The sequence below is a fragment of the Pezoporus flaviventris genome, unplaced genomic scaffold, assembly GCF_033815535.1.
Source record: "Pezoporus flaviventris isolate CSIRO_AGI_PZ_B2104156 unplaced genomic scaffold, CSIRO_AGI_Pfla_v1 ptg000031l, whole genome shotgun sequence".
Taxonomy (NCBI): Eukaryota; Metazoa; Chordata; class Aves; order Psittaciformes; family Psittacidae; genus Pezoporus; species Pezoporus flaviventris.
This window is the reverse complement of record NW_026892579.1, coordinates 31,098,274-31,123,384: the sequence shown is the minus strand read 5'-3', so window position 1 is coordinate 31,123,384 and position 25,111 is coordinate 31,098,274. Positions and strand designations below refer to the sequence as shown.

Genomic DNA, 25,111 nt, shown 5'->3' with positions numbered 1-25,111 from the left:
AAGAGTCTCATGCATGTGGGAAGGAGGGCAGGAGAGAATAACCAGACATAATGCATTTTGTAGTGTCACTTGGACATTAACTAAACCACACTGCTCATGTGACAACCTAGGAAGAGACTGACACTTCTCCTAGAGTACCAAATTTGTGAGCAGCATTCAAGTTTGGGGTTTTTTACACTAGACTTCTTTTTCTTTTTACACGTAGCAGCTTTTGTACAATGCAGAGCTGATGTAATAGAAGTCCATTACTTACCACAATGGGACAGATCGTGGCTAGCTGATCATAGAGATACCTTGCTTCAGAAATGCTGCAAGCTTGGAATGTTACCTGTTGGATGAACAACAACTCCTATCATCATTTCTGCAATCATAGCGCAAGCATGGTATTCCTAGATTCAGAATGTGTGATATAATAGAACGATTTAAATACCAGGACTTTTAAGGGGGTTTACATTTGGTTGAGTTTGGGTGTTGGCTTTGGTTTTTTTTTTTTGTTTTTTTTTTTTGTTGTTGTTTTCAAACCCCCAATCCTTGGACAAACTGTTTTCCCCATCTATCAGCAGCGTGTTTATCACAAGCTTCTTTCCATGCTTATTAGAAGATTTCAGACCACAGCACTTTGGCTGTGAGGCTAAACCACTTGTCAGAACCAAAGAAAACTGAGTTAACATCTACAATACATGTGGGTCAGTAACGCACCTTCAGGAACTAAGCCAGGAATCTACCTACTTAGAGAAACAGTCAGAAACTATTGTAAATGTGGTATTTGTTTAATGTGATAGCTAATCCTGGTTTATAGAACATTTCAAGACTCCCTTTGATCTGGAAAAAATGCAAAAAATAAGTCTTAGTGTCTACTGCAACTTCTATTAAAACCCCCCAAAAGAGTTTTGCATGTATGAAAGGCCAGGCCATAGCAAAGATGGAAAAAAATTTATTTGCAGAAGCCATTAATGATGTGGAAGCCCTACCACACATGGGCCACTGCAAAACATGGCTCCTTTGCAACTTTTGGTGAAATTTGCTCAGAGGAGCATCAAACAGGAGATGAATTTCTAGTGGCAGGACTTAGCTTCCAAGACTTCCCAAACCAACACTTCATGCAGTTTAAAAATGAAAAAGGGGATCAATCACCTCAAAACTGTTAAAAGATGCTAAACTGAAAGCCTCTCTCTCCTTCAGTTTACATATCCTAGATCATACGGTAACTTAGATAAGGAGTGTACCCCTGTACCACTATCATCATATCATACCGCAGGCTTCAGCTCTAAACCACAAAGCGATGCCTGCTGTCCAGAAGAATGCTAGCCAAACACACGTTTTCCTTTTCCATGGATTGCAATTAGAGTTCCACAAGACATGCAGGCTCTTTTCAGTCTGCCGCTGAAGCCAAATCTAACCCCCAGTAAGCCTTAAAAAAAACCAACTCCAAACCCCCCAAAAAACCAACCCAACAACAAAACACCCAAACACCATAAAACCTCCTGAGTTCACTGGTGGGCTCAGAGGTGCATTACTTTTGGGGGTGGGGTGGTGGTGTAGGAGGAATATAGGATTTGTTTGAGTTTGCTTTGTTTGTCTTTTTAAATCTGCAGCCGACATTCATTAAAACATCCCAAAAGGGTGGGTGGCCGAGATAATATTTGTGCCTGTCCTTCAAGCAGCTATCAGGAAAGAAAACCCAACAAAACACACTTGGAAAAGACAAGATTATTTCTCTTGCAGAGAAGCAGCTAACTATGATTTCTCATCACTAATTTTGGATTTCCAGCACTGGGAAGCTTGCCTTGGGACGGAACAACAGGACACCTACACTCCTTCCCCTGACAGTGGTATTCAACTTTCCTTCCTGTTTATGTTTATATCAAATCACATTAAATCTGGGAATCAACCCAGTTTCTAGCCAAACACCCAATTACAGAGGAAAAGGGCACAGCAGTCTTCTCTAGAGGAGGGCTGCAGGCAGATGCTGTGGGCTGTCCCAGCCCAGCTCATAAGGACATTATTTTTAATCCTGGAAACATATCACAGTTGTAGCTTGGTGCATAGTGAGAAGAAAGCAAAAGGAAGTGCACATACTGCAAACTACCTTACAGAAAATAGGTAGGGAACACATTTTCTTCTAGTCCTTTACCAAGAACTATTTGTTGATACACAAGCAGCTGCTTATAACACCTGCCAACCTTGTTTTCATTCTCCCTTTATGATAAAAAGACTACAAAATTAGGTCACTGATTACAAGAAGGGGAATAGTAAACCACTATTCCTTAAAAAGGATTTTAATATATTTTTAAACAAGTTCTGAATAGTAAGGCTGTGTTTCTTTTATTGGTTTTAAATAAGATAGTACAAAATACACCATACCAAACTTAACACCTTGTAAAACCACGCAGTATTATAAATGCTTTACTACTAGAACTACGTCAGATTTTCCCTAGTTTACCCTTAGCGACAAGAAATCATACTCAAGGAGCTATCAAGAACATTCATCTATTCAGCTTTCGCAGTTTATCAATCTCAAAGGGAAGTGCTTTGAATGGAGCTATTTCTGCCACTGCTGTGAAACAAGAGATTGAAGAATTTCCTTTAATCCCCTAGAGATTTAACACTAGCCACTTTCTAGCTCTGCTTCCAAGACCACGGTGGCAACAGACAGACTTTCTCAACAGTCAAATATACCACTACTACCTAAGGTATCAGCCCATAGTATCAGGTTACTATGGCAGGGAAACATTTAAAATAGATATTGAAAGGATTAAAGCACAGCACTTCAACTTAAACAGAGGACACTATAAAACTGCAGTAACTCAGACAAATGAATGAAAACAATACAAAGTAGGCATGCAAAAAATGGGAGAAAACAACCAAGAATGTCTCCCAGCACACAATAACAGAAGACAGCTACCCATGTGGATTTGGCAGCTTCACGGTACAAGCAGCGAGGAGACTTCTTAGCAGATCACTAAACGTATTTAAGAAGTTTTATACAGGAGTTCATGTGGTTTGTAAATAAAACAAAATGACACAAAAGAGAAAGCTCTCCTTCTGCAGGAGTACAGCCTGCCTCACTGTGGCTGCAGTGGAATCTCTGCTCTGGCACCTAGAGCACTTCCTGCATGGACCTTGGTGTCCACAGAGCTGTTTCCGACACATACTCCCCTCTCCAGCTGCAATTGCTCCTGGTGCAGTAACTTCTCCCCTTTCTTAAATACATTATCCCAGAGGTACGTTATAACATCATCCCTGATGGGCTTGGCCATGGCCATCAGTGGGTCCATCCTGGAGCCATCTGGTATTGGCTGTACTGGACATTGAGGAAACTTCTAGCAGCTTCTCATAGAAACCATCACTGTAGACCTCCCACTACCAAATCCTTGCCATGCAAATCCAACACACCTGATTTTAAGACTAGATTACTAGGCATAAGATTTAATTTGTTGTTTTATTCCCTATGTTGCCATTCTGAAAATGCATCTGTTGAATTAAGCTGGAGGAATCAGACATAAGGGAGGGGAAGAATTTAGGAAAGACACCTTGACGTATTTTACCTGAAGACAGCAGTTGCCCATTCCAAATCCCATAGCATCCATATATATGTAGTCTGGCTTAGCTGCCTTTGCTGCTTCTCCATCATCATCAGGAAATGTTTCGATAAATGGTGATGGTGTGTTCTTATCTTTAAAGACTGAGCGGAAAATGCAGGTACTCAGTAACCCAGAGCATTAGACTGAACAATTATTTTGAAAAAGAAACAGACTGTTTACTTACTTGGTACATTTATTACAACCTTTTCCCCTCTTCGGTGCCGAATGTTTCTGGTCAGTGTACTACAACAAAAGGAGTTTGCTGAAATATCTGAAAGTTTCTCTTGCATGTAGTTTTTTCACTTAGTTTCTCGGCAATTCTCAAGGTTTCAGAATGTCAACTTTCTATTTATTTTGAGCATTTCACTTTTGGACACTTATTTTCTTAGTTTAAGATAGACCATAACAGATACAATGCTGAATTTCTCTTCAGTAAAGCCAGTCTTACTTTAATGGACTTTACAGTACTATGCTGATAGAACAGGCAGAAGCGAAAGGCTACTGACATGAAGCATACAAGGGCAAGTGAAAACTGTATGCTTAGTTTCTAAATATAATGATTTTCTTTCTCCAAAGTTTCACCTTACAATGAAAACTCCTCTCAGACTATACAAGCAGCTTGACACCATGCTCCATTTCAGAGTTTCTAGGGCAAATTAATGAGTACAGTGAGATGTTGCTGTGACATACCTGAGTGAGAGCTGGATTAACTGTGATGGAAGCAGTTAGCAGTGGGATTTCAAACTGGAAACAGTTTTACAGTAGCACAATCAACATGAACTACTGTACAATCAATGTCATCAACTGCTATGTAAAGTTATTTGAACTTAACAGTTTAAGTCACTTTGACAGAAAATACATGTCATCACAGCCGTCTCTCTCCAAGTCCTTGTGGTATCTCCAGCAACAAGCCACATAACTCTCTATTCCAGTAATGTAAGGAAGTTGCAGGTATGCTGATGATATTTAGGCACAGAAAAATATTCAGCTTCTTGTTCTTACTCCCCAAACACTCTTACCTAAATCTAGGATGTTTATTGATGGCTTCATCTGGAAAAAACAGGGATTTGGAAGCTCCTCCTTCTACGGGCGTTGGCTTATATTCCGGCACTGTAAACCCAGGACACCCTAACCTATGTAACACAACAATGAGATCCAAACTGTAATGAAAACAGACTGTGATTTTAAAATGGTCAGATGACTGGAGATTAGGACTGCAGAAGACAAAGGCATGAAAATAGATTTTATCTTTTCTTTTTTTTAAACACTTACATTTACCATATTTCTGAAGTGCTTTTCAAGACTGCTACCTATGCGTGTGGAATTACCAGAAAGATATCTTAAAACAATTGCCCTTACAAGGTCTGTGTTTGCCAACAACCAGCTTCCTGGTGGATGAAACAGACCCTATTTTTTTTTTTAACCACTTCTCTATTATCATTACAGTGTAAACATGGACCTTTAGAATAGCAGAAGCACGAAACTCCATAGTATTATGTAGAGTACACATGCATTCTTGTGTGTTAGCACCTGTTATTAATACTGACATGCAGCTGCATTCTAGAGGGTTCAGGCTAATGTTGACTGCTGAAGTAATTTATCCCAACAATCTACCCCTGTTAAAAAGATGTACCTAACCAACTTCATAAGAATTAGCAATAGTTTCAAAGTGATACATACATCCCAAGCCTCACAGAGATTTGTGATTTTAGAACTCTGAAAAATCCCACGGGAGAAATGTAATAAGCAAAGAAAAAAGAAAGCTATTAGGTGTAAAATGCAGAGATATTCAAATAAATTAGAATATAATTAATTTCCTCTCTGGAAACTCTGCTGTAAGTTTGAGAGTCGTCGGAAACAAGAATAAGGAGGCTTTCAGTACAGCTAAGACAAAGGAACACTAGAGAAGTTGGAGGCAGAGTTGTAGATTAATTTAGAAATATTAATTTCCCCATGCTGCACAGTATAAAGAGTGAGACTTGTGCCATTTTGAGAAGCTCTGGTATTTGGATGTATAAAAAGGGTTAGCTGATACAACTACAGTCAAACTATTCAAAATACCAGGAACACACACATTTCTGGAAATACTATTTATGGTCAACACGTACTTCACTATTGTTTTCTTCTTCTTGGTTTAAGTATGCAAGCTGTCCTACAACATGTACACCCAACCTCATCACTTACATAATAACAACATTGCAAACTTCATCACTCCTCAAGAAAGAAAACACCATTCTGACCCAGTAGTGAGAGCTCACAAATTTAAAAACCAGGGACACTCGTTTAGCTCCTAAACTAGTTTTTTTTTTTTTTTTTAATATTTCAGCATTTTCAGGTTTGTTCATTTTTAACTGAGTTACTCTAATTTGAATAAACCTACTTCTTTACCTTTCTTCTATCAGCACTCTAACAAGTTTCTCATTTCAGATGCACAGATTTATTTTTATTATACACACATGTATATGGACAGATGCAGACAGGCATATGTACATACTGCTGCAGGGAGAAGGTAGCAAAAAAAACCCAAACCCACAAAACTCCAGTTGAACCAACAAGGACTTGAGTGGCAAGATAGCAAAAGGCAGAAATAAGAAACTAAATAGCCTAGGGAGAGAAATCTCTGAAAGATGAAACTATGTTTGAGATGATCCACATGTAATAAGCTACATTTTCTTATTTACTGGTTTTCACTTAAGTCCAATGTATTGCTCCTACCGTGATGCAGAAATTATTTATTTGCATTGACAAAGTGATGACCTCCTCCCTTTATTCCTTGTGAGACTGGGTCTGAAACATTTGTATACAGAATTTATTGACTGACAATCTATTTGTAAGCTTGTAGGGAAAAAAAAAATCCCCACCAATTCTGTAACACGTTGAGAACTAATCATTAACCACTGGATTTTAAATAAGCTCTTATTAAAGATTTCTAGCACAGCTCTTATAAAGAGGAAGCATATTTTGTCAAGAGTGTTCTCAAAATAGCATTCATGGGACATAATATAGGCATTTTGCTACCTGAACTTTGCTGCTAAGGCACATTTTGTACCATTCTTGCTCTCAGCAAGAATTTAGGGCCACTGTGTTCTGTACCATACAAGAAACCAGCTAGTAAGGCTGCTTCTCTTTTACTGCAGAGCAATTATTTTTATTTTTTTTTTACTATTTTAAGCATAACTATCTTCATCCATTTGGCTGACCAGGCTAGTGAGAGTGAACACAAATGCCTGCCTAGAATGACGTTTGAAAGGAAGGTCAGAGTACAGGTCCTCCCAGATAATGAAGCACATCCCAAATTTAACTTCAAGAGTCTTTTTACAACAGTAAAAAAGAGGAAATCTGTCCTTTGTAAGTGTGTTACGAAGCCAGGAGAGATGCTCTTCTTTCTAGATTCAGTAAGTACAGCATTATAGAAGTTTAGAGTCTTTATTTTGTAAGGATAATAGCATTCCTGTTCTCCTGTGTGCTCCAAGCCACCAAAACAAGTTTGCATGTGCTTCAATGAAAAAGTAGTGTTAAAAAAAGAGACCAGGTTAGTCATGTTTTACAAAACTGCCGTTTGTAAAGATAAAAGCTTGCAAAATCTGTAAAAAGAAACCTTTTCTATATGATTTTTACTTCTGAATTCAAGACGGCAGACTACTCTCTATATAATACTTTGTTACAAATATTCAGGTATTCCCTCCTAATACAAAATCATCACAGATTACAAGTAACTTAAAAATATAAAAGATGCTTAATTGTTTGTCTTGCTGCAGTAAAAATTTTAGGAAAAAATGACTGGAGCATTAAGTCAATTGAATTTAATTTAATTGAATTGTGTTTTCCTCTGTTTCACTACACAGTGTGGCTATATACAATAAGGACAAAAAGAGTGTAAGAAGAACAGGAAACACTTCAGCAAATATCTCACCTTGGAAACGATGTCACAGTGCAAATAGCCTCATTTTCTTTAAGAACAGAACCGGCCTCTTGCCGTCTTTTCCTCATGTTGTCCTGCACAGTGTTGAATTCAGACATGGTTCCCCCATATGGCTGCCCAGGCGTCCCTTCAATCATATAGCTTCCATATTCTGGTCGCCAGAGTGTTGGGTGGCTATAATGAAAGAATAGCCTCATTTAAATATTTCTGCAACTTCAAAAAAAAAAGAATGAATTATTTGTGAGAATTTCAGAAATGAATGCAACTCGCAAGAAAAATTTCCTAAATTTGATTATTCAATAGAGTAACACAATGCACTTTCCAATGTACCTCACCACCAGGAAGCGGTGAAAAGAAATTAAAACATAGTTTGGCAGTAGAAAGTATTGCTGTATAGTGTAACAAGTAGGATTTGCTATGTCAAATTTCAGTCACTTTTAGAGTCTGTCTCAAGCTTTGTTCCTCGGTGTTTTAACTGAAACTGGAAAATACAGAACGCTCAACTGCTTTCACAGTACAAGGCAAGGCAAAAGTTATGCTCAATTTCTTCTTTCTACTGCCTGTGAATATCTGGTTTTGTTTCATAAATTTACCAGGTTAAGAAATTAAAAGAAGGTTGAGTGCATCTAGTCACCCCTGAAAAGTAATACCTTCCCATCCCCTCTGGGAAGCCATTCCACCTCTATGCAGCACACACGACAAAGAGACAGTCACATCTCCCCTACTGTTTTTCTGGCAGTAGTAGTTTTGAGCCTAAAAGCTAAGGGTTTCCTTCTTGCAGGTAGTACTTCTACTGAGGAAAACAGGGAAGCCTTACTGGAAGATGAGGCTAAGGTACCTAGAAAGAAGCAGAAAGGCCCACGGAACAAAAGCTTTTCGTTACTACAGCAGTTTCTATGCTCCCGTTAAAGTGTGACCTGCTTTGGCTTTCTTCACCAAAAACACTTTGCTGTCTCTGGCTTTATTTCTCTGTGGCTATTGGTTAAAAGGTAATTCACAGTTCTCTAGCTAGTTGAAATCTCATTATTCTCCATGCGAGAGGATGGGGAAGAATTGCCCTGCCATCCTTACACTTACTTTCCTAATTCTGCCAAAAATGAGCGAGTGCTCCTACAGACAACAGGCTTCCACACACAGCCCTCACTTGTTCCTGCAGCCATGGATACAGGGGCAAGTGCACCCATGCATATGCTTTATGGGGCAGGGAAGGCCTAGTACCAAATTACTGTGTATACACAGACACAAAACCAGAGCAAGAAAAAATGAATACCAAACTGTAACTTCTGTGGGCTCACCATTACATCTTTCTTTCTTCCAAGGCATAACAAAACATGCATGGACTGCCTGCAAATGTGATCAAATCTTTCACTTCTTGCACCCCAGATTTATGTAAAAATATAGTTTTAGTGACAGCAAATTTGAAAGTTAACACTTTATGTACAGTACCATAACAGAAAAAAGTAAAAGAAGAAACAGGAAGCAGGTACTCACTTGGGATTTACCTTCTCCCCTTTGTCTTGCAGTGTTTGAAGAACTTCTTCACCACAGAGTGCCAAGCGCACTCTCTTATTCTCATGGTCAAATTTCACTAACATATATTCCACCTTGTAAATAATGAAAACAAAAAACAATTAAATGGTCAGATTTTGTTCACAAACATGTTGGCACATAATTTTAAGGATTAAATAAAAAAACAAAATGGATGTCAGACTGAACTTTACGGAAGCTTAAAACCCATCATTAACCGAACACAGTAAACAGTACTGGAGATGGCAGCAGCAGGCTTATTTCGTCTTGAATAAAGAATTAAAATTCCTTGAAATCAGCCTTGAAATTTTTTCCCCTCCATTTCCAGTTGTGGATATTTTGCAAAGAGATTTCTGAATTTGTATTTGCCTCCACATTATTTTTCAGACGCAAAAAGAAATAAACCACCATGCAAGCCATTGGGGGTTACCTACAAACACCTCTCTGTAACCCCAAGTTACAGTCTCTGCTACTGACAAAAAACCCAGTCATTCTACAAACAAGACTCATTTACATTCATCACTCATTGGAGCTATTTAAGGCTAGCATGATGCCTCGTGTACACCATGACTGTTACAGACAGCATCAGTCCTGCTATTAACACACTCCAGCTTTCATCACAGCATAGGGGGTTCCACCCCTTCTTGATTTCAGCTTTGTTGCCACCTTCTCTTTCCCTCCTACCCAGCAGCACTCCTTGCCCCAGACCACTGCCTCCTTGTCCCTGTACCTGCTCCAGGGTGCAAGCCACACTCAATCCAAGAAGTCACTAACAACAGCAGTGCTGTGTCCCAGCATTGGCAAATAAGCTGTTTCCATAACAGCTTATCTGAAAGCAGCCAAACCTGGAACACCCTCATGTCAAACTTCCTAATCTCCATGCATACTTGCTATGAAAGCTCCCAAAAAGACTTTTAGAGTGCTACTCAGTATAGCAAGCCAACAGCTGCCTGCACCTTGTAGCCTTTCAGTATTATTGATACAATCTATTTCCTAACACCTATTTGGCAGGGGATGCTCTGCACTGTTCTGGAAAATATGAAAGACAAAACAGCCCCCAAGTGCAATGTGTTGTCTACCACATGAAAGCAGAAGTCATACATGGAAATGAATCACAAGGGTACTGGTTTTGAAAACCCCTGACTGGATCAGCAGTGATATACAGTGCCTTTTGTTGGAGGCTCTGAAACTGGTGCCTCCAAGACTTCCACAACTCATCTCTTACAGACATCAGCATGTGGTTAAGAATTCAAGCTGCAGTTCCACAGCTAGAACCTGTCACAGATTTTGCACTGTATTCCTCAGTTTGGTTTTCACACACTGCCTAGAGCTGCAACCAGCAGTACTTAACCAAACACCATCTCTCCAGCCCCGGGAGTTCAGACTCATGCAAGATGATGATGTTAAAGTTGCAGCATACCAACTCATGGCAACTTCTGTTTGGTACAGAAGTCTGATGCATACAGGAAAACAGCTTGCCAAAACACAGGGAACTTGCACGGTGTTTTCCAGCACACTGTAAGTGGATTTGTGGGCTTTGTGTTCTTTGGTTGCTTCCGTGTTCATGACAGAATTATTGCTTGCTACCCGTGACTACAAATATAATCCTCTGTTGGGATTTGCAATTAAATCACCAGCAGCATTATCCAAGAGTGTATGTAATTCTACAGAGTTTGAATAGACAGACACTCTGGAGGGACTCATTCAGCAGTTACACTTGTTTTCTATATTGTTTTAAGATCAAATTTTAATCCCCTAAAGAAAACCAGTGACTTCTAGTTTCTGTGCAACACAGCATTTTGTGTGGTATTTTGTGGTTTGTGTGTATTATTCCACAATGATCTACTTGAACTAAATACAGACTACAGTCAACCAGGACACATTCTAGTACTGATTTAGTTATTATCTACCAGTCTCTCCAGCCTGACCCATGATTATTGGAAAAAATAGTGCTTACTCTCACACCTTCCAGTTTCCACCACATTCAACATCATCTCTTCCTGCTTTGGGAAAGCATCCTCCTCACTCGGACCCAGCCTAAACTAGAGGAGGTACACAACCACACAGATCTCCGAGTCATACAGATGCACGCATGAATGGGCATCAAGCCCACCGCATGCCTGGCCTCGTACCATGCCATCCAACTGCACAACACCCACATGGATGGGCAGCAGAAGGGAAGGCAAAGGAGTTGCAGCCACCTTTGAGAGATCCCAAAGCTGGACATCTGTCCACCATTACATATTACTATGATTAGCCTCCTGTCTTAAAAAACCCTCCCCAAATATAATTGCAATGAGCTGGTGGTGAGAACACTCTGCTTCTCTATAAACCTCATTACAAGTTCCACAAAAGAAAATAAGCCAGAAGTGTAAAGAAGTATTAAGCCAAGAAGGTAAAACCAAAGAAATCAAGATGTTTCATAATCCAAGTGCTGTAGTGAATATATTGCATTTATGCATCTAGCTTTAGAAACAGCTACTACTCTTGCCTCCGGAAACATTGACTAATCTTCAAAGCTGTCTTAACACACAGAAGATCTGCCATTAATTTTAATGAGAAAAGAAAAAAAAAAATCTTCAGACAGCTGCCAACAATTCCAAGTAACCCACAGAGTATCATGCCAACAGAGGGACTGCCTGAATGGGCATCCTTAAAGAATTTAGTTTAAGCTCATCAAAAGGTTTAGCCTGCAGCTAGAAAGAGAGAAGCAAATTCAGAGTTCACACATTTTCACGTTTAACTTCAGCTCGTCATTCCCAGACTTCTCACATGTTTTCTACCCACAGTAAAGCTCTGAGGATTGCAGCCAAGTTGAAAGCATCAGCATGCCTGGCAGAGCTTCGAGTCTGAAAGCCAAGTATGTGGGGTTTCACCTAGCATTTAGAATTCATCATTTTGCCAAGCTCTTCAGAGTTAGCTTTTCTCCAATTTTAACTAGCCTCCCTAGCAAACATCCGAATACATGTCAGGTCAAATTATCGATGCAGATGGCTGACAAGAAGTCCTGCTGAGAGCCAGCTAGGGAAGTGCACCCTACCATGGCAAGAAAGGTGGCCACTTCGGACCTGCACGCCCAGCTGCTGCCTGCACCCTGCAGCAAACCCTGTGCATCTCTGTCCTCTGGCTGGCACGTGCTGCAAGGCTGCTGAGGACAGGAGGTGGACTCCCCGTTTCTCCCTGCAGACAGACATGCTCAGCACTGCTTCAGTGTGCCAACCTCTCCAACCAGCCCAGAGAAGGAGCATCAGTTTTGCCAGCAAGGTTGCAAAGCAAAAGCTGTAAGTCCACATACCCACACAGAGCATGCCTAAAAAAAACTGTTCAAAGTTAAATGCAGTAAAAAAAACCAAATAAATTCTAAGTCAAAGCAAATAATAAGAGTATAATAGATCTATCTATTGTTGTGAGCCAACACAAAGAAAAACTATTCTTTACAGGTTTCCTTCCTCTCAACTACCAACTTGCAATGTACTGCACCTTCAGAGTACTTCCACATCAGCTCTGCTTCACTGCTGTAGGAGTATGCACCATTAGTGCATTCTGTCTTGCCAACAGAACAGCACCCGTAACAGCATTACTTCGCTTGTTATGATTACTTCTCACAGTCTGCTACCAAGGAAATTCTGAGCTTTTGAAAACTCTTCGATGTTGCTGCTGTAAATACAACCACAAGCAAGTCCTTGAAGCCCCTCAGCTGGGAAGGATCCAAACCACTCTCCATGCACTAAGCCAAACAGTTGTGCTGGACTTGCCCAGTGGCAAAGTGTAAGATGATTGTTTTCTGGAAACGGGTAAACATGCCTGAAATGGTGTCTGAATGCCCAAGTTATTTGACCATAATTACACATACTGTTTCACACTACTTAAAACTGACTTTAAGAGTCAAGTGACTCTTTAGCAGCAATTCTACCACATCCCACATAGTATCACTGTCCAAATCCTTGTCTTGGCAGTGGCCTTTCTAGTATCAAAGCCCTTTCTCACATACTCAACACCATCATGCTAAGTACAGTGGGAACAAAACCTACCTAATAGTTGAGAGTGAAGCCTCTGCTCTAGAGTTAATGTTAAAATCCTTTTGACGTTCCAAGAATTTGCCACACGGCATTTCTGCATATGCAAACACGGGCAAGCAGTCTGGACTTTGGTAAGCTCAGAAGGTGCTGAGATTACATAGTAGAGGAAAATAGTTTAAGAATGATGATCCATGATCTGAAGGTAAGTTTTTCTGAGAGGAAAGAAATGCAAGTCTGTATCCTCTCTACATGTGAAAATCAGTTCCCTGAATTTACCTTTTACCACACTCCTGGTCATCTATCTCAGCTGTGGATGCCCCATTACTGGAAGTGTTTAAGGCCAGGCTGGATGGGGCTGTTGAGCATGGAAGCGGAAAATGTCACTGCCCACTGCAGGGGGCAGTCAACTAGACGATCTTTAAGGTCTCTTACAACCCAAAGCGTTCTGCAATTCTAAACGAGGCCTGATCGCATGGGACTTACGTACCACTGCTGTTCCTCAAGGACAATCTTATTGACAGTTTCTTTCTCCTTCCACTGGACAACTATTGCCACATATACTTGGGGCAATTATTAGCAGCCTCCTCATACGTACCCTCCTTCAGGCCTGGAGAAGAGCGTGCAGCAAGCTCACTGCCCTGGACTTCAAAAGAGCAGACTTTGGCCTCTTCAGGAAGCTGCTTAGTAAGGTTCCATGGGATACAGCCCTAGAGGGCAGAGGGGCCCAAGATTGTTGGTTGATATTCAAGGATCACCTGCTACAAGCTCAGGAGTGTTGCATCCCAACCAGAAGGAAGTGCAGCAGGAGGGCCAGGAGACCTCCTTGGATGGATAGGAAGCTGCTGAGGAAAATTCAAATGAAAAAAGAGGCTTATAATAAGTGGAAGCAAGGACAGGTGGCCTGGGGAGAGTACAGGGATGTTGTCCGGGAAGCTAGGGACCAGGTTAGGAAAGCTAAGGCCCAGTTAGAATTAAACTTAGCTAGAGGTATTAATGAATGAAGACCTTGCACCCACTGTAGGAGAAGATCTGGTTCAAGACCATTTTAAAAATCTGAACGTGCACAAGTCCATGTGACCCGATGAGATCCATCCACGGGTCCTGAAGGAGCTGGTGAATGAAGTTGCTAAGCCACTGGCCATCATATCTGAGAAATCATGGCAGTCAGGTGAAGTCCCCGATGACTGGAAAAAGGGAAATATAACCCCCATTTTCAAGAAGGGGAAAATGGATGACCCAGGGAATCACAGACCAGGCAGTCTCACCTCTGTGCCTGGCAAAATCTTGGAGCAGATTCTCCTGGAAGGCATGCTAAGGCACATGAAAAACAACAAGGTGCTTGGTGACAGCCAGCATGGCTTCACTAAGGGGAAATCCTGCTTGACCAATTTGGTGGCCTTCTATGATGGGGCTACGGAACTGATGGACAGGGGTAGAGCAGCTGATGGCATCTACCTGGACTTGTATAAAGCGTTCAACACTGTCACACATGATATCCTTGTCTCTAAATTGGAGAGACATCAATTTGATGGATGGACCACTTGGTGGATAAAGAACTGGCTGGATGGCCGCACACAAAGAGTTGTGGTCAATGTCTCAATGTCCAGCTGGAGACCAGTAACGAGTGGTGTCCCTCAGGGATTGGTGTTGGGACTGGTCTTGTTTAACATCTTTGTCGCTGACATGGACAGTGGGATTGAGTGCGCCCTCATCAAGTTTGCCCATGACACCAAGCTGTGTGGTTCAGTTGATACGCTGGAAGGAAGGAATGCCATCCAGAGGGACCTTGACACACTTGCGAGGTGGGCTGATGCCAACCTCATGAAGTTTAACCATGCCAAGTGCAAGGTCCTACACCTGGGTCGGAGCAATCCCAGGCACAGCTACAGGTTGGGCAAAGAAGAGATTCAGAACAGCCCTGTGGAGAAGGACTTGGGGGTGTTGGTTGATGAGAAAATGAACATGGGCCGGCTTCAGTGTGCGCTTGCAGCCCAGAAAGCCAACTGTATCCTGGGCTGCATCAAAAGGAGCGTGACCAGCAGGTCGAAGGAGGTGATCCTGCCCCTCTACTCTGCTCTTGTGAGACCTCACTTGGAGTTTTGTATGCAGTTCTGGTGTCCTCAACATAAAAAGGACATGGAACTGTTGGAACAAGTCCAGAGGAGGGCCACAAGGATGATCAGGGGACTGGAGCACCTCCCATATGTAGACAGGCTGAGGAAGTTGGGGCTTTTCAGCCTGGAGAAGAGAAGGCTGCGTGGAGACCTCATAGCAGCCTTCTAGTATCTGAAGGGGGCCTATAGGGATGCTGGAGAGGGACTCTTCATTAGGGACTGTAGTGACAGGACAAGGGGTAATAGGTTAAAACTTAAACAGGAGAAGTTTAGATTGGCTATAGGAAGAAGTTCTTTACTGTAATGGTGGTGAGGCACTGGAACGGGTTGCCCAGGGAGGTTGTGAATGTTCCATTCCTGGCAGTGTTCAAGGCCAGGTTGTACGAGGCTTTGGGTGGTATGATTTAGAGTAAGGTGTCCCTGCCCACAGCAGGGGGGTTGGAACTAGATGATCTTAAGCTCCTTTCCAACCCTAACTATTCTATGATTCTATATTTATGTATACAGTAGAAAATAAAATTGAGGTGAACTTTCTTGTCAAGAGCATCAAAGAAACAAAGCGCTTTTCACTAGTTATTAAGCTTCATTATAGCGAAAATAAAAACCCTAGTTCCCACACCCATTTAGTGGTCAGCTAATACACTATTAAAATATCCTGTATCATTAAAATGATACCCTACAGAAGAACAAAGTTTTAATAACCCAACTTCATTAAAGAACCTCTTCCACAAGTTTTGAGTGTTAAGTTGGAAAAAGCAGATTTCTTCCACAGGTACACATAACTCTGATGAACATAAAGCATAACAGTAAAGATGTTTTTTTAAATACAGTTATTTTCTCACCACTGCTGTGTGAAATCATGGAGCCACAGGAATAACCAACTGGTATTGTACCTTTCATGAGAAGTTTACTGGCCCACAAAGGTGAATGTAAGCCCTGAGGGAGCAGATTTCAGAGAAAAACAAGTCTGGAAGTGCCACAGAGGCCATTCCTATGCCTATAATATGAGCTATTTCTATGCCTATAATGTGGCCGTACCTAGCCGGCACATCCCCAAACCACATACACTGGCACATGGATGAGCCACTTCCATGCTCATAAGATTACTATGGGTGTTCTCTGCACAAAACCAATTTAAAGTTATCTGCCATAAACAGCAGAACCAAGGTTCAAATTTACTTCCCAAAGTTCTTAATTTTGATCCAGCAGATTGAAGGGGTACAATCCAATGAACAAGGCAGCTTCCAGCTCCACATGAGACCAACTCCCAGAGACCATGCCCTAAAAACAAAACACAGCTAATATTTTATATTACATTGACAATAAGCAAAAAAACTAAGAACTTCTATGCCACATTAAAGACAATCATAGATAACGAAAAGGAGGAGGATGCACAGGCTCTCACCACAACGATGCACAGCCAGCCCCAGCTAAGTGCTCAGGCCCGTTCCCCCTCCCACTTGCCAATGTCAGGGTTGCAGATTTTCTTTTGCATGATAGAATGTGACTAGAGGATGCCCTGTGCCACGCATACCACAAACCAGGAAGCTGGATTATTAAAAACTAGAATCTAGAGGTTATAACCATTTGCGTGCATCTAAAGATGTGGCACATTAGAGAGCAGAGTGTTTCTGACTGCTGTACCATGTAACAACTAAGGTTAACAGTGTTTTTAAAAAAAAGATACTAGGGTAATGTTAACTTTAGATTTCTACAGCAAAGGTAACTTTGACACTCACTTGTGAATGTTCATACATTTAAAACAGAAAAGGAGTTTTTTTGGCACAATGATATTTTCTGTTCCACACAGGCTAGATGTTTTTATGTACTATTAAAAGATCACTTGATCAACTGTGAAACAGGATGCTGCAAGCTTCTAAGTTACCTCTTGCATCAGAAAGCAAGACCACAAAAAACACCCCAACACCAAACAAGAAATATCAACAACCAAAAAAAAAAACCAAACAAAAAACCACAAAAAAATCATTCTTGCAACTCACCCTTTCTCACAGTTAACTAAAATAAGGTGGCTGTACAGCAAGAAGAGGAAGCCCTGTGGCAAAAGAGGAATTGCAATAGACAACAATACCGTGACAAGACCATAGCAATTCACTTGACATCCACAGAAAGACATTCACTGTAAACAGAATATTTATCAGAAATATACAAACAGCAGACAATTTAAGCTTTGAGATCAGGAAGGAGGAAATCAATGCTTACAACGGGGATGGTTACTACTTATGACAAACTGCAGCTTGTTTAGGAAAAAAAATCACCAACCAACCAAAGAAAAAAACCCAAACAAACAAAAAAACATCCTTTCCAAACTGCTTTCAACTGAATTACAAAACTAGCTTTTGAAAAAGCACCCCACTATAATTTACAGCAAGTCCTGTACTGTCATATGCACAACACATCCAGCAGCAAAGCTTACAGGTACATCAGAGGTGCTGCACTGCAACCTCATCACCTGGCCATGGAAGTATAGAGCTGAAGCAAAATAATCAGTTATTGGGGAGGTCACCATATCATACACATTTTGAGAGCTAGAGGGTTTAGATGTAATTCGGTTTAGGTTTTCCCTGACACGAAGACTAAAGCTGGGAAGAAAAACTAGTTTCAGGATTGTGAGCCAAAGCATCTAGTGAAGGAATAAACATGGAGATTCTTCAAGGGCACCTATCTTGTTCAAGTCAAGATTTAAGGAGTTGCATTTGCATGCATGAGTGTACTCATTTGAGAAGTTGCATATATACACTCAAGGCTGTCAAGCAGCATGAGCTGATGCATTAACATCATACCTTCAGACCCTTCCCCAGAAATGCCACTAGGATAAATAACAGGTGCAGCTACAAAACATCAAGAAAGCACTAAATCTATCCGTAAACAATCAATGCACTGTCCCTTTATTTAACCAAATAAAGCTCAGAGAGAGAGGATGAACAGGCAGACATGCAATAAACAACCAGATGATTCATGAGTGCTGCTTCCCCACATGCTGTAAGCAGGCAAGTACATCGATTAAGACAGCTCCCATTCAGATGCATCTACACATGCCATGTTTGGCAGGAGCCCTCATGAGGAATTTCTGCATGAAAGAAACTCAAAACCACATTCTGTTCGGGGAATTTTGTGGGGGGAGGAGGAGACTAAAAGTGATTGTCTTAAAATCACAAAAGCTCAGAAGTAACGAACAATTTTGGAAGACATCAGGCTATGTTGACTTTATTATAATCATGAGATTCCCATAAAAACCTTCAAAATACAGCAATTTCTGCATTCCATATATTGCAACAATTTGTACAAAGTGAGAATGCGAGATCACCAGGATACTGATGATGACTTTGTATAATGACCTGGCTGATTAATTTCTTTTCAATAAGATCTATTACCAACAGCCAGGAAAATCAAACAACTATTTTTGGTGATTCTATTTTATAATACATACAGTAAAAAGCTAGCAAAAAGTTTCAGATGAACATTAAAGAAGCCCCATGAGTCACTTGACAATTATCTAAGTGGTTTGGATAGAGGGACATACATCTTGCAGCATGTGGAGTTTAAAGAAACCACAATAGGTTGTCTGTTCTTGTTGCCCGTGTGTGTCTCTCTGCTGCAAAACTATCATGCAGCATCTTGTTCCACAGAACATCTAAGCTTTGTAAAGTAAGAAATTATCTTAAAGGGACATCTGCTGCCTCTCCATTCTATCAGGTTAGGCAAATTTCTTGCAAAATGAGAAAAGGACATCACCTTTCCTGTACACCACAATGCTCTCTGAACCTACAGCTTCTTTTATCAGTCATGGTCCTTTCTTACCTCTGCTTGACCTTTTCCACACGTATGCGTGTCTTTCACCAAACCTCACTGTCGTATTTTAGCAGAAAGATGACCAAAACTTCACCTGTGTAAATGAGGGTTAGTAGCTGAACTTATTTTATGCTGCTGGTGAGCTAGATTCACCACTGTCATAAAATGCCCTAGACTTCGTTGCTGGTTTTAAATGGCTGACAAACAGGAGCCTCATGCTGTGTGCATCTGAACCCAAACCCATTTCCTTAAGATGGAGCTTGTTATTTTACCATTTTGAAGTTCTGCAGACTGTAACACAACACTGATGATATCATTTACACATTTCTACTGCTTTATTAAAAAAAAAAAAGCAAAACAAAACCATGCAGGCTGTAAAGTGCAGCAGGACATTAATGCAATAGCTAGGTACCCGGGAAGAATCATTCAAAAGGAAAAGCAGCTTTTTTCACAGCGCACCCTTTCATTAGGAAGAAGGAAAAGGCTTGAAAGAGTCTTGCATCTTCTAATCAGAGGCCACACCTCTGGGAAATTCTGGTAAAAAACTTCCAGCCTCTCACAGAACCTGAGAGGGGTTGCTTCGCTTCTTGCATGAGTAAGGGCTGAATAGCAAACGTTCATTTTAGTTTTTAAAACATTTATAAGATATGATTAAAAAACTAATGGATAAGGAAGGGAATGAATCTCAAGTAGAGAAGAAAGACCAAAAGAAGTTTTTGTTTTTTTTTTAAAAAAAACAGCTAACAGACAAGCAGTGGAGTGGCACATTTTTCACACTGCCTCATACAATTTATTATCAAACCCATTTTAAAGGCCTCCAAATTTCATTTAGTTTCCATGAAGAAAACAACTTTCTAAAAGCCAAAGATGCTTATTGTGTGCTATGTCCCAACACTGACAGGAACAGTCTGATACGCAACAAAAGGGTCATTATGTCCAATTTCACTAAACAAGGCTGGGCAAGTCATTTACATATACTTTCAAATAAAACTGTCGTGTTTTGCCCATGCTTGCTTTCTACACCCCTCCTTCTGAGCAGATCTCCCTCCAGCATGCCTTTCTCAACATTTTCCTCCTTATTCTTTACTGTTTCTTTGTCCCTTTCAGTTTTCCTTTTTCAGCTCTTCTTGCTTGTATTGTTTCTTCCCAGTCCAGGTAAGTGTCCATCCTGGAAAACAACCAACCTGTCCCATTTAGCAGCAAAACAGACTGCAGAATACAAGTACTACATGCATGCATGAATACATATGTATAGATAGTTATGCATGAAGTGTCACAATTCATACACTTGTGTGCGTGTTCAGCACAAAGCAATGGCAGTGAGCCTAGCCAAGGGCCAACCATTCCACTTGTCTGATCCGAGCGTCCACATTAAGCTGCAAAGTGAAATTTAAGCAACATCCGTCAGCTAGAGGAATGCAATCATCAGACAAGAGGCACTGAACAGCACAGGAGACTGGTAATGTGTTGGCAGAGGAGAGAGCTTTTTGGGACAAAAGCTGGGAAGCAGCAGAATAGGCTTTGCCTTACCCTCAAAAACCGTTTAAACTCTTTTGGTACCATTAACATCTGCCAAGCTGCACAAATGAATTGTTTCATATAATACCTACTAACTCTACTGGAGTTTTAAAACCCAGTACAGAAAAAGTGCAGATTTTTGCATTTGCTGCGCAAAATACTAATAATGACTGCTACTCTGCAAATACAAACATAAGCATATGTTGTTGGGTGGGACTGGATGATGAAAACACAAGGAGACTGTGAGACCTTACTGATTAGTGTAATGGGGTCTTATCAGCTGATCTGTTGCCCAACTTTCGCAGGCATTAAGGCAAGGATAATAAGGAAGGGCTTGCTGAGGGATAATGAGACAGTTCCATAGTCAGGAGAAGCCAAGCATAAACAGGGAGGCCAACTGTCAGTTTTAAATGAGGCAGAAGGATGATTAAGATACAAAAGACCTTTACTTGCAAACGCAGCTTCAAAGAGACCTTTAGAAAGATTTTATTTTTTTAACCAAGTCTTATTCTCTGCCACACTCACATCTGTAAGTTTTGGGTTTTGTTGCTTTTTGGTGTGTTTTGTTTTGTTTTTTTTTTTTTACCATTGCAAAGGCTTCATGGTTGTGGAAAAGAGAGCAAAAAGAAACCTGCCCCCAGGGAAGGCAACAGCTCTTGGTTCTACTAACCCTGAAAGCAAGAAGATAACTGACTTTTCAACAGGCAACAGAACCAGTGTTTTGACCTTTCCAGCTCTTAGTCAGGGGAATATGGGAGCACTAGGGAATGTTGCCCTACTATGAAAGTTGTGATGCTGCCTTGCTTTCTTGAAAACAAATGCCACCATCCTACTAACACTTTCAAGCCTCAACACTTTTGCCTAGCACCCAAGAAACAGAAAGTGTATGATCATTCCCCACAGTTTCATGCCCTGGGACCACAGGGAAGGTTATAAGCACCCCAAAGGACGATCACAATTCTCTAATGAGCCTTACAGCACACATTGAGAAGTGGAGTCCTGTTGAAAAACAGATCCGAAGAAAAAGCTCGTTCTATACTCTAAAGCAAACACAGGATTTCTTTTTCACAATGGCATCAGCTAGATGGGGACAATCTTTCCAGATTCACACATCTGCCCTGAAAGACAAACTCAGGATGTGCTAAGAAATTTGAAGCAGTCCCCTTAAAAATAAAGTTAAAAAAAAAAAACAAAAAAAACAACCAAAAACCTTTCACCAAACAGTGTCTCAGAAGCATCTCTTGAACACAGAAATAATTGTTAATTCTGATTTAATCTCTACCATTATAGAGGGCTGTTATCTTCATTCTTGACATCTATCTTCAAGAGGTTTTTAAAACAACAAAACACCCTCAGGCTGTGACTTTATACATGAAGGTCAAAGTACACAAAAGGCTTTTTATGAAAATTGTCCAATTAGTAGATCCATCTAAGCTGCATGTAAATGTGGCGCCATTTTCTAATAACTAGGTACTTGAGAGGGAAAAACAGAAAACAAGTTTACCTCTTTCCCCACTTGCCTGTCTACAGCACAGCCAAAATAAGTTATGGAGACAGGTATGCTTTTTTGTTTGCACAAGAAGAGCAGGCTGGCAGCAAGTATGTGATACATTAACACACTCCTAAATGTTGTTTTACATAAAAAAAATAAATTGCATAATACAGTATAATAAAAATAAGTAGCCACACCTGAGCTTATTCCCATTTGCGAAAATCAGAGGTAGGTGATAAACTGGGTTACTTCTCAGTGTTCACAGGCATTTCAAATATTGCTCTTACCTTCTTATCAGAATTGTGGCTGTAATGATAGTAATCATACTGCTCTTAAAATTCTGCCTCTTGCCATACTGGGCATGACAGAAGAAATCTGAATCTCCTTAAACATAACACACCACCATTTACCAGTGAGTTCTGCTTGCCCCCTTCCTCCACATACCCTTGCTACCTTCTTCACATTAAGCAGAACTTGCTGGATCTCACAGTGAAGCAGAGGAAGCTCTGAGTAAATGAATCACCCTAGAAAACTGAACAGGAGAAGAGTTTTCTGCTGGGTTAAGTTCTTGAACTCACATAACCAGTAACAATGCAAGGAAGGCAGAAGAAACACAAGCCTGGAGCAAGAAGAAGGAAGCTGAACCTACTTGCTTGTGGATCAGCCCTAGCTATCTTGTGAAATCTCACCCTGAGAAAGCAAGGACAACTAGAAAGTAATGCCCATTGAAAAATGAGTATCCCATCGTAAAGTTTAATGAGAAACCCCCCAAGCTAAGTCTCAGAGGAATAGGAAGGCTCTGCTCCCTCTATATTCCTGAACTTCAGACTATTTGTGAGGCTCTTCTATCAGCATAACTCCAGTCATACATGAGATGAAAGGACACAGAGAAGTCAGATATGGATTTAAACTTCCTGAGCCCACATCACTGACTGCAAAACCCTTCAGTGCAGACTAGACATGCTGGCAGCATTAGTCCCCTTACAGGACATATTTTTAGTAGCCAAGCCCTTACCTAGTCCTCTTGAAAGTAGCTCCTGTGCTCCAGTGCTTGCCTTGTTCAGTTGTGTGAGATACGACACTAGTTCCTTAAAGAACAACAGACTTTAATAATTAAGGTCTCTCTTGGTGCTCAATGGAACAGCATTTTCCTCTGACAAAGAGCATCTGTGAAAACCTGTTGTTACCGCTGGATAGTTTTCTCAGAAATGCCTTTGTCATTCAGAAAGGAAATGGAGCACAAACCAGAGGTGCACAGAGAAGCCCCCATGTTGCTCACTTCCCACTCTGCTCTTTGAACTCCCCTGCAGTCACATCACAAACACCTCAAAGAAACATGCTGGACCACACCAGCACCATGATGAAGAATGGCTACTAGGGCAGCACATCCAAAGCTACTCGCTGTCTCCAGGGAAAGCTGGGACCCTTGGGAAATCCTGATCAACAGAGGGAGCTTCTGTTCCTCACAGAGTGCTGTCAGTCTGGGACACAATTCAGCACCGGCTTGCATGGCTAAGACCTGCAGATAAAGTTACGGTCCTCGGGCACAAAGCACCTGTAACAAAGTTTAAGTCACGACCTGAGCAACTGTCCTCATCCTTGTTCCAAAGGCAGGCTGACTTGTGCCAGACGCCTGGAAGACTGAAGTAAAATAAAGGTTTGGCAGGTCTCTTTCCACAGGACAAGCCAGGATCACAGAGGAACCTGGTGTGCGGTGAGAGGGGTGGTGCTGCTGAGCCCACCTGCCCACCTCCTGTCCCTGTTTCCCTTGCTCCCCTTCCAAGACCAAGGCACTACCTTGAAGTTTAGACATACACATGCTTTAACCAGACCTCATTGCAGAGAAAATAAGCTTACGGGAACGAGCAAGTGCTGCCAGACACCACCGCTCACAGCGAGACACCTTCCGAGGTGTACCATCGGGTTTACCGATGCCCGACGGAAGCGCTGAAAGTTGCGTGTGCGTTTAGAAACCACCAGGTAACACCGGGGCAGCCGTGCTGCGCAGCCGGAGGCGGCGAGCGAGCGACAGCGTGTGCGTTAGAAACAAAGCCCCGGCGGGCAGCCTGAGCGCTCCCCTCCCGCCGACAGCCGCGGCCGAGCGGCCAGACCCCCTGTTCCCAGGCAGGGCCCGGGCCGCACCGGAGCGGAGCAGAGCAGAGCACAGCAGAGTAGCGGCAGCCCCACAGTCGCCGCGGCACCTGCACTCGGGCGGCGGAGGCCGCATGAGGCCGTGCGGGTCCGGTGCGGTGCGCGCCGGGGTCTCACCTCGTCGCCCCACTTGAGGACGTCCTTGTGCCGGTCGCGCAGGGCGCGGTAGATGTGGAGGAACTGGAGGATGCCGTGCTTCCGCACGTGCTCCGCGTACCGCCGCGTCTCCTCCCAGCTCAGCGGAGAGCCCTGCGACAGCAGACCCATGCCGGCCCGCGGCGGAGCGGAGCGGCAGCGCACGGAAGGTGAAGGGAACAGACGAGCGAAGCCTGCGCGGCGCGGGCTGAGGGCTGCGCTCTGCGCCCCGGCGGCAGCGGGAGCGGAGCCCGGCGCCACACGTGACGGCACAGGACGTCAGGCCGTGACTCAGCACTTTCCGCCGGCAGGCCCCGCCCCGGTCGGGGCTCGCTGAGGGCAGGCTGAAGCGGTGCCCAGCAGTTGCGGCGCTGCTGCCGGCTTGGCGGCCGCGGGCGTCTCTATCCCAGCGCTCACGGGACTGGGGAGGAAGGAGGCGCCTCGGGGAAAGCAGCCTCAGGGGAAGTCGCGGCTTCGCAGTGCTCGTGTGCGTGCGTTGCTGCCCCGCTCGTTGCCCGACGCACGCCCCGAGCGCAGGAGGAAGTGTCCCTTCGCCTTCTGCGGAAGGCCTGCTGAAATGGCGGCGGGAAGATGTCCGCCCCGGTGGCGAGGGCGGCCCTGCCTGCGGCCAACGGTGCAGGAGCGGCGAGTCAGGCTGGTCGGCCTGGTCTGGATAGGGTTCCTGGTGGAAAGGGACCCTGGTGTGGCTAAAAGTGCCTAAATACAGGTCCTAAAATATGGACGGTGGACTGAAGGGTGTTGTAGATTTATTATAGATCGGAGCACACATCTCAGAAGGACAGGTTGAATGGAGCTGTGAGCAGCCTGCTCTGGTGAAC

General features: G+C 42.4%; 1 protein-coding gene across 3 annotated transcripts in view; it reads right to left on the bottom strand.

The window, feature by feature from the left end:
- GCLC (glutamate-cysteine ligase catalytic subunit) overlaps positions 1 to 24,507 on the bottom strand; it is a 34,671-nt gene extending 10,164 nt beyond the window's left edge. Inside the window, exons 1-7 of one of the 3 annotated variants that reach the window (XM_061460615.1) lie at positions 24,255 to 24,507; positions 8,998 to 9,110; positions 7,498 to 7,680; positions 4,604 to 4,744; positions 3,769 to 3,827; positions 3,549 to 3,685; positions 254 to 328 (exon numbers count right to left, since the gene is read on the bottom strand). In XM_061460615.1, coding sequence (XP_061316599.1) covers positions 254 to 328; positions 3,549 to 3,685; positions 3,769 to 3,827; positions 4,604 to 4,744; positions 7,498 to 7,680; positions 8,998 to 9,110; positions 24,255 to 24,404 — 858 coding nt within the window. In that variant the 5' untranslated portion in view covers positions 24,405 to 24,507. Of the gene's footprint in view, positions 1 to 253; positions 329 to 3,548; positions 3,686 to 3,768; positions 3,828 to 4,603; positions 4,745 to 7,497; positions 7,720 to 8,997; positions 9,117 to 24,254 lie in introns of those variants that run through there. The other 2 variants (XM_061460616.1, XM_061460617.1) reach the window with 2 other exon arrangements.
- Between the last annotated feature and the right edge of the window lie 604 nt (positions 24,508 to 25,111).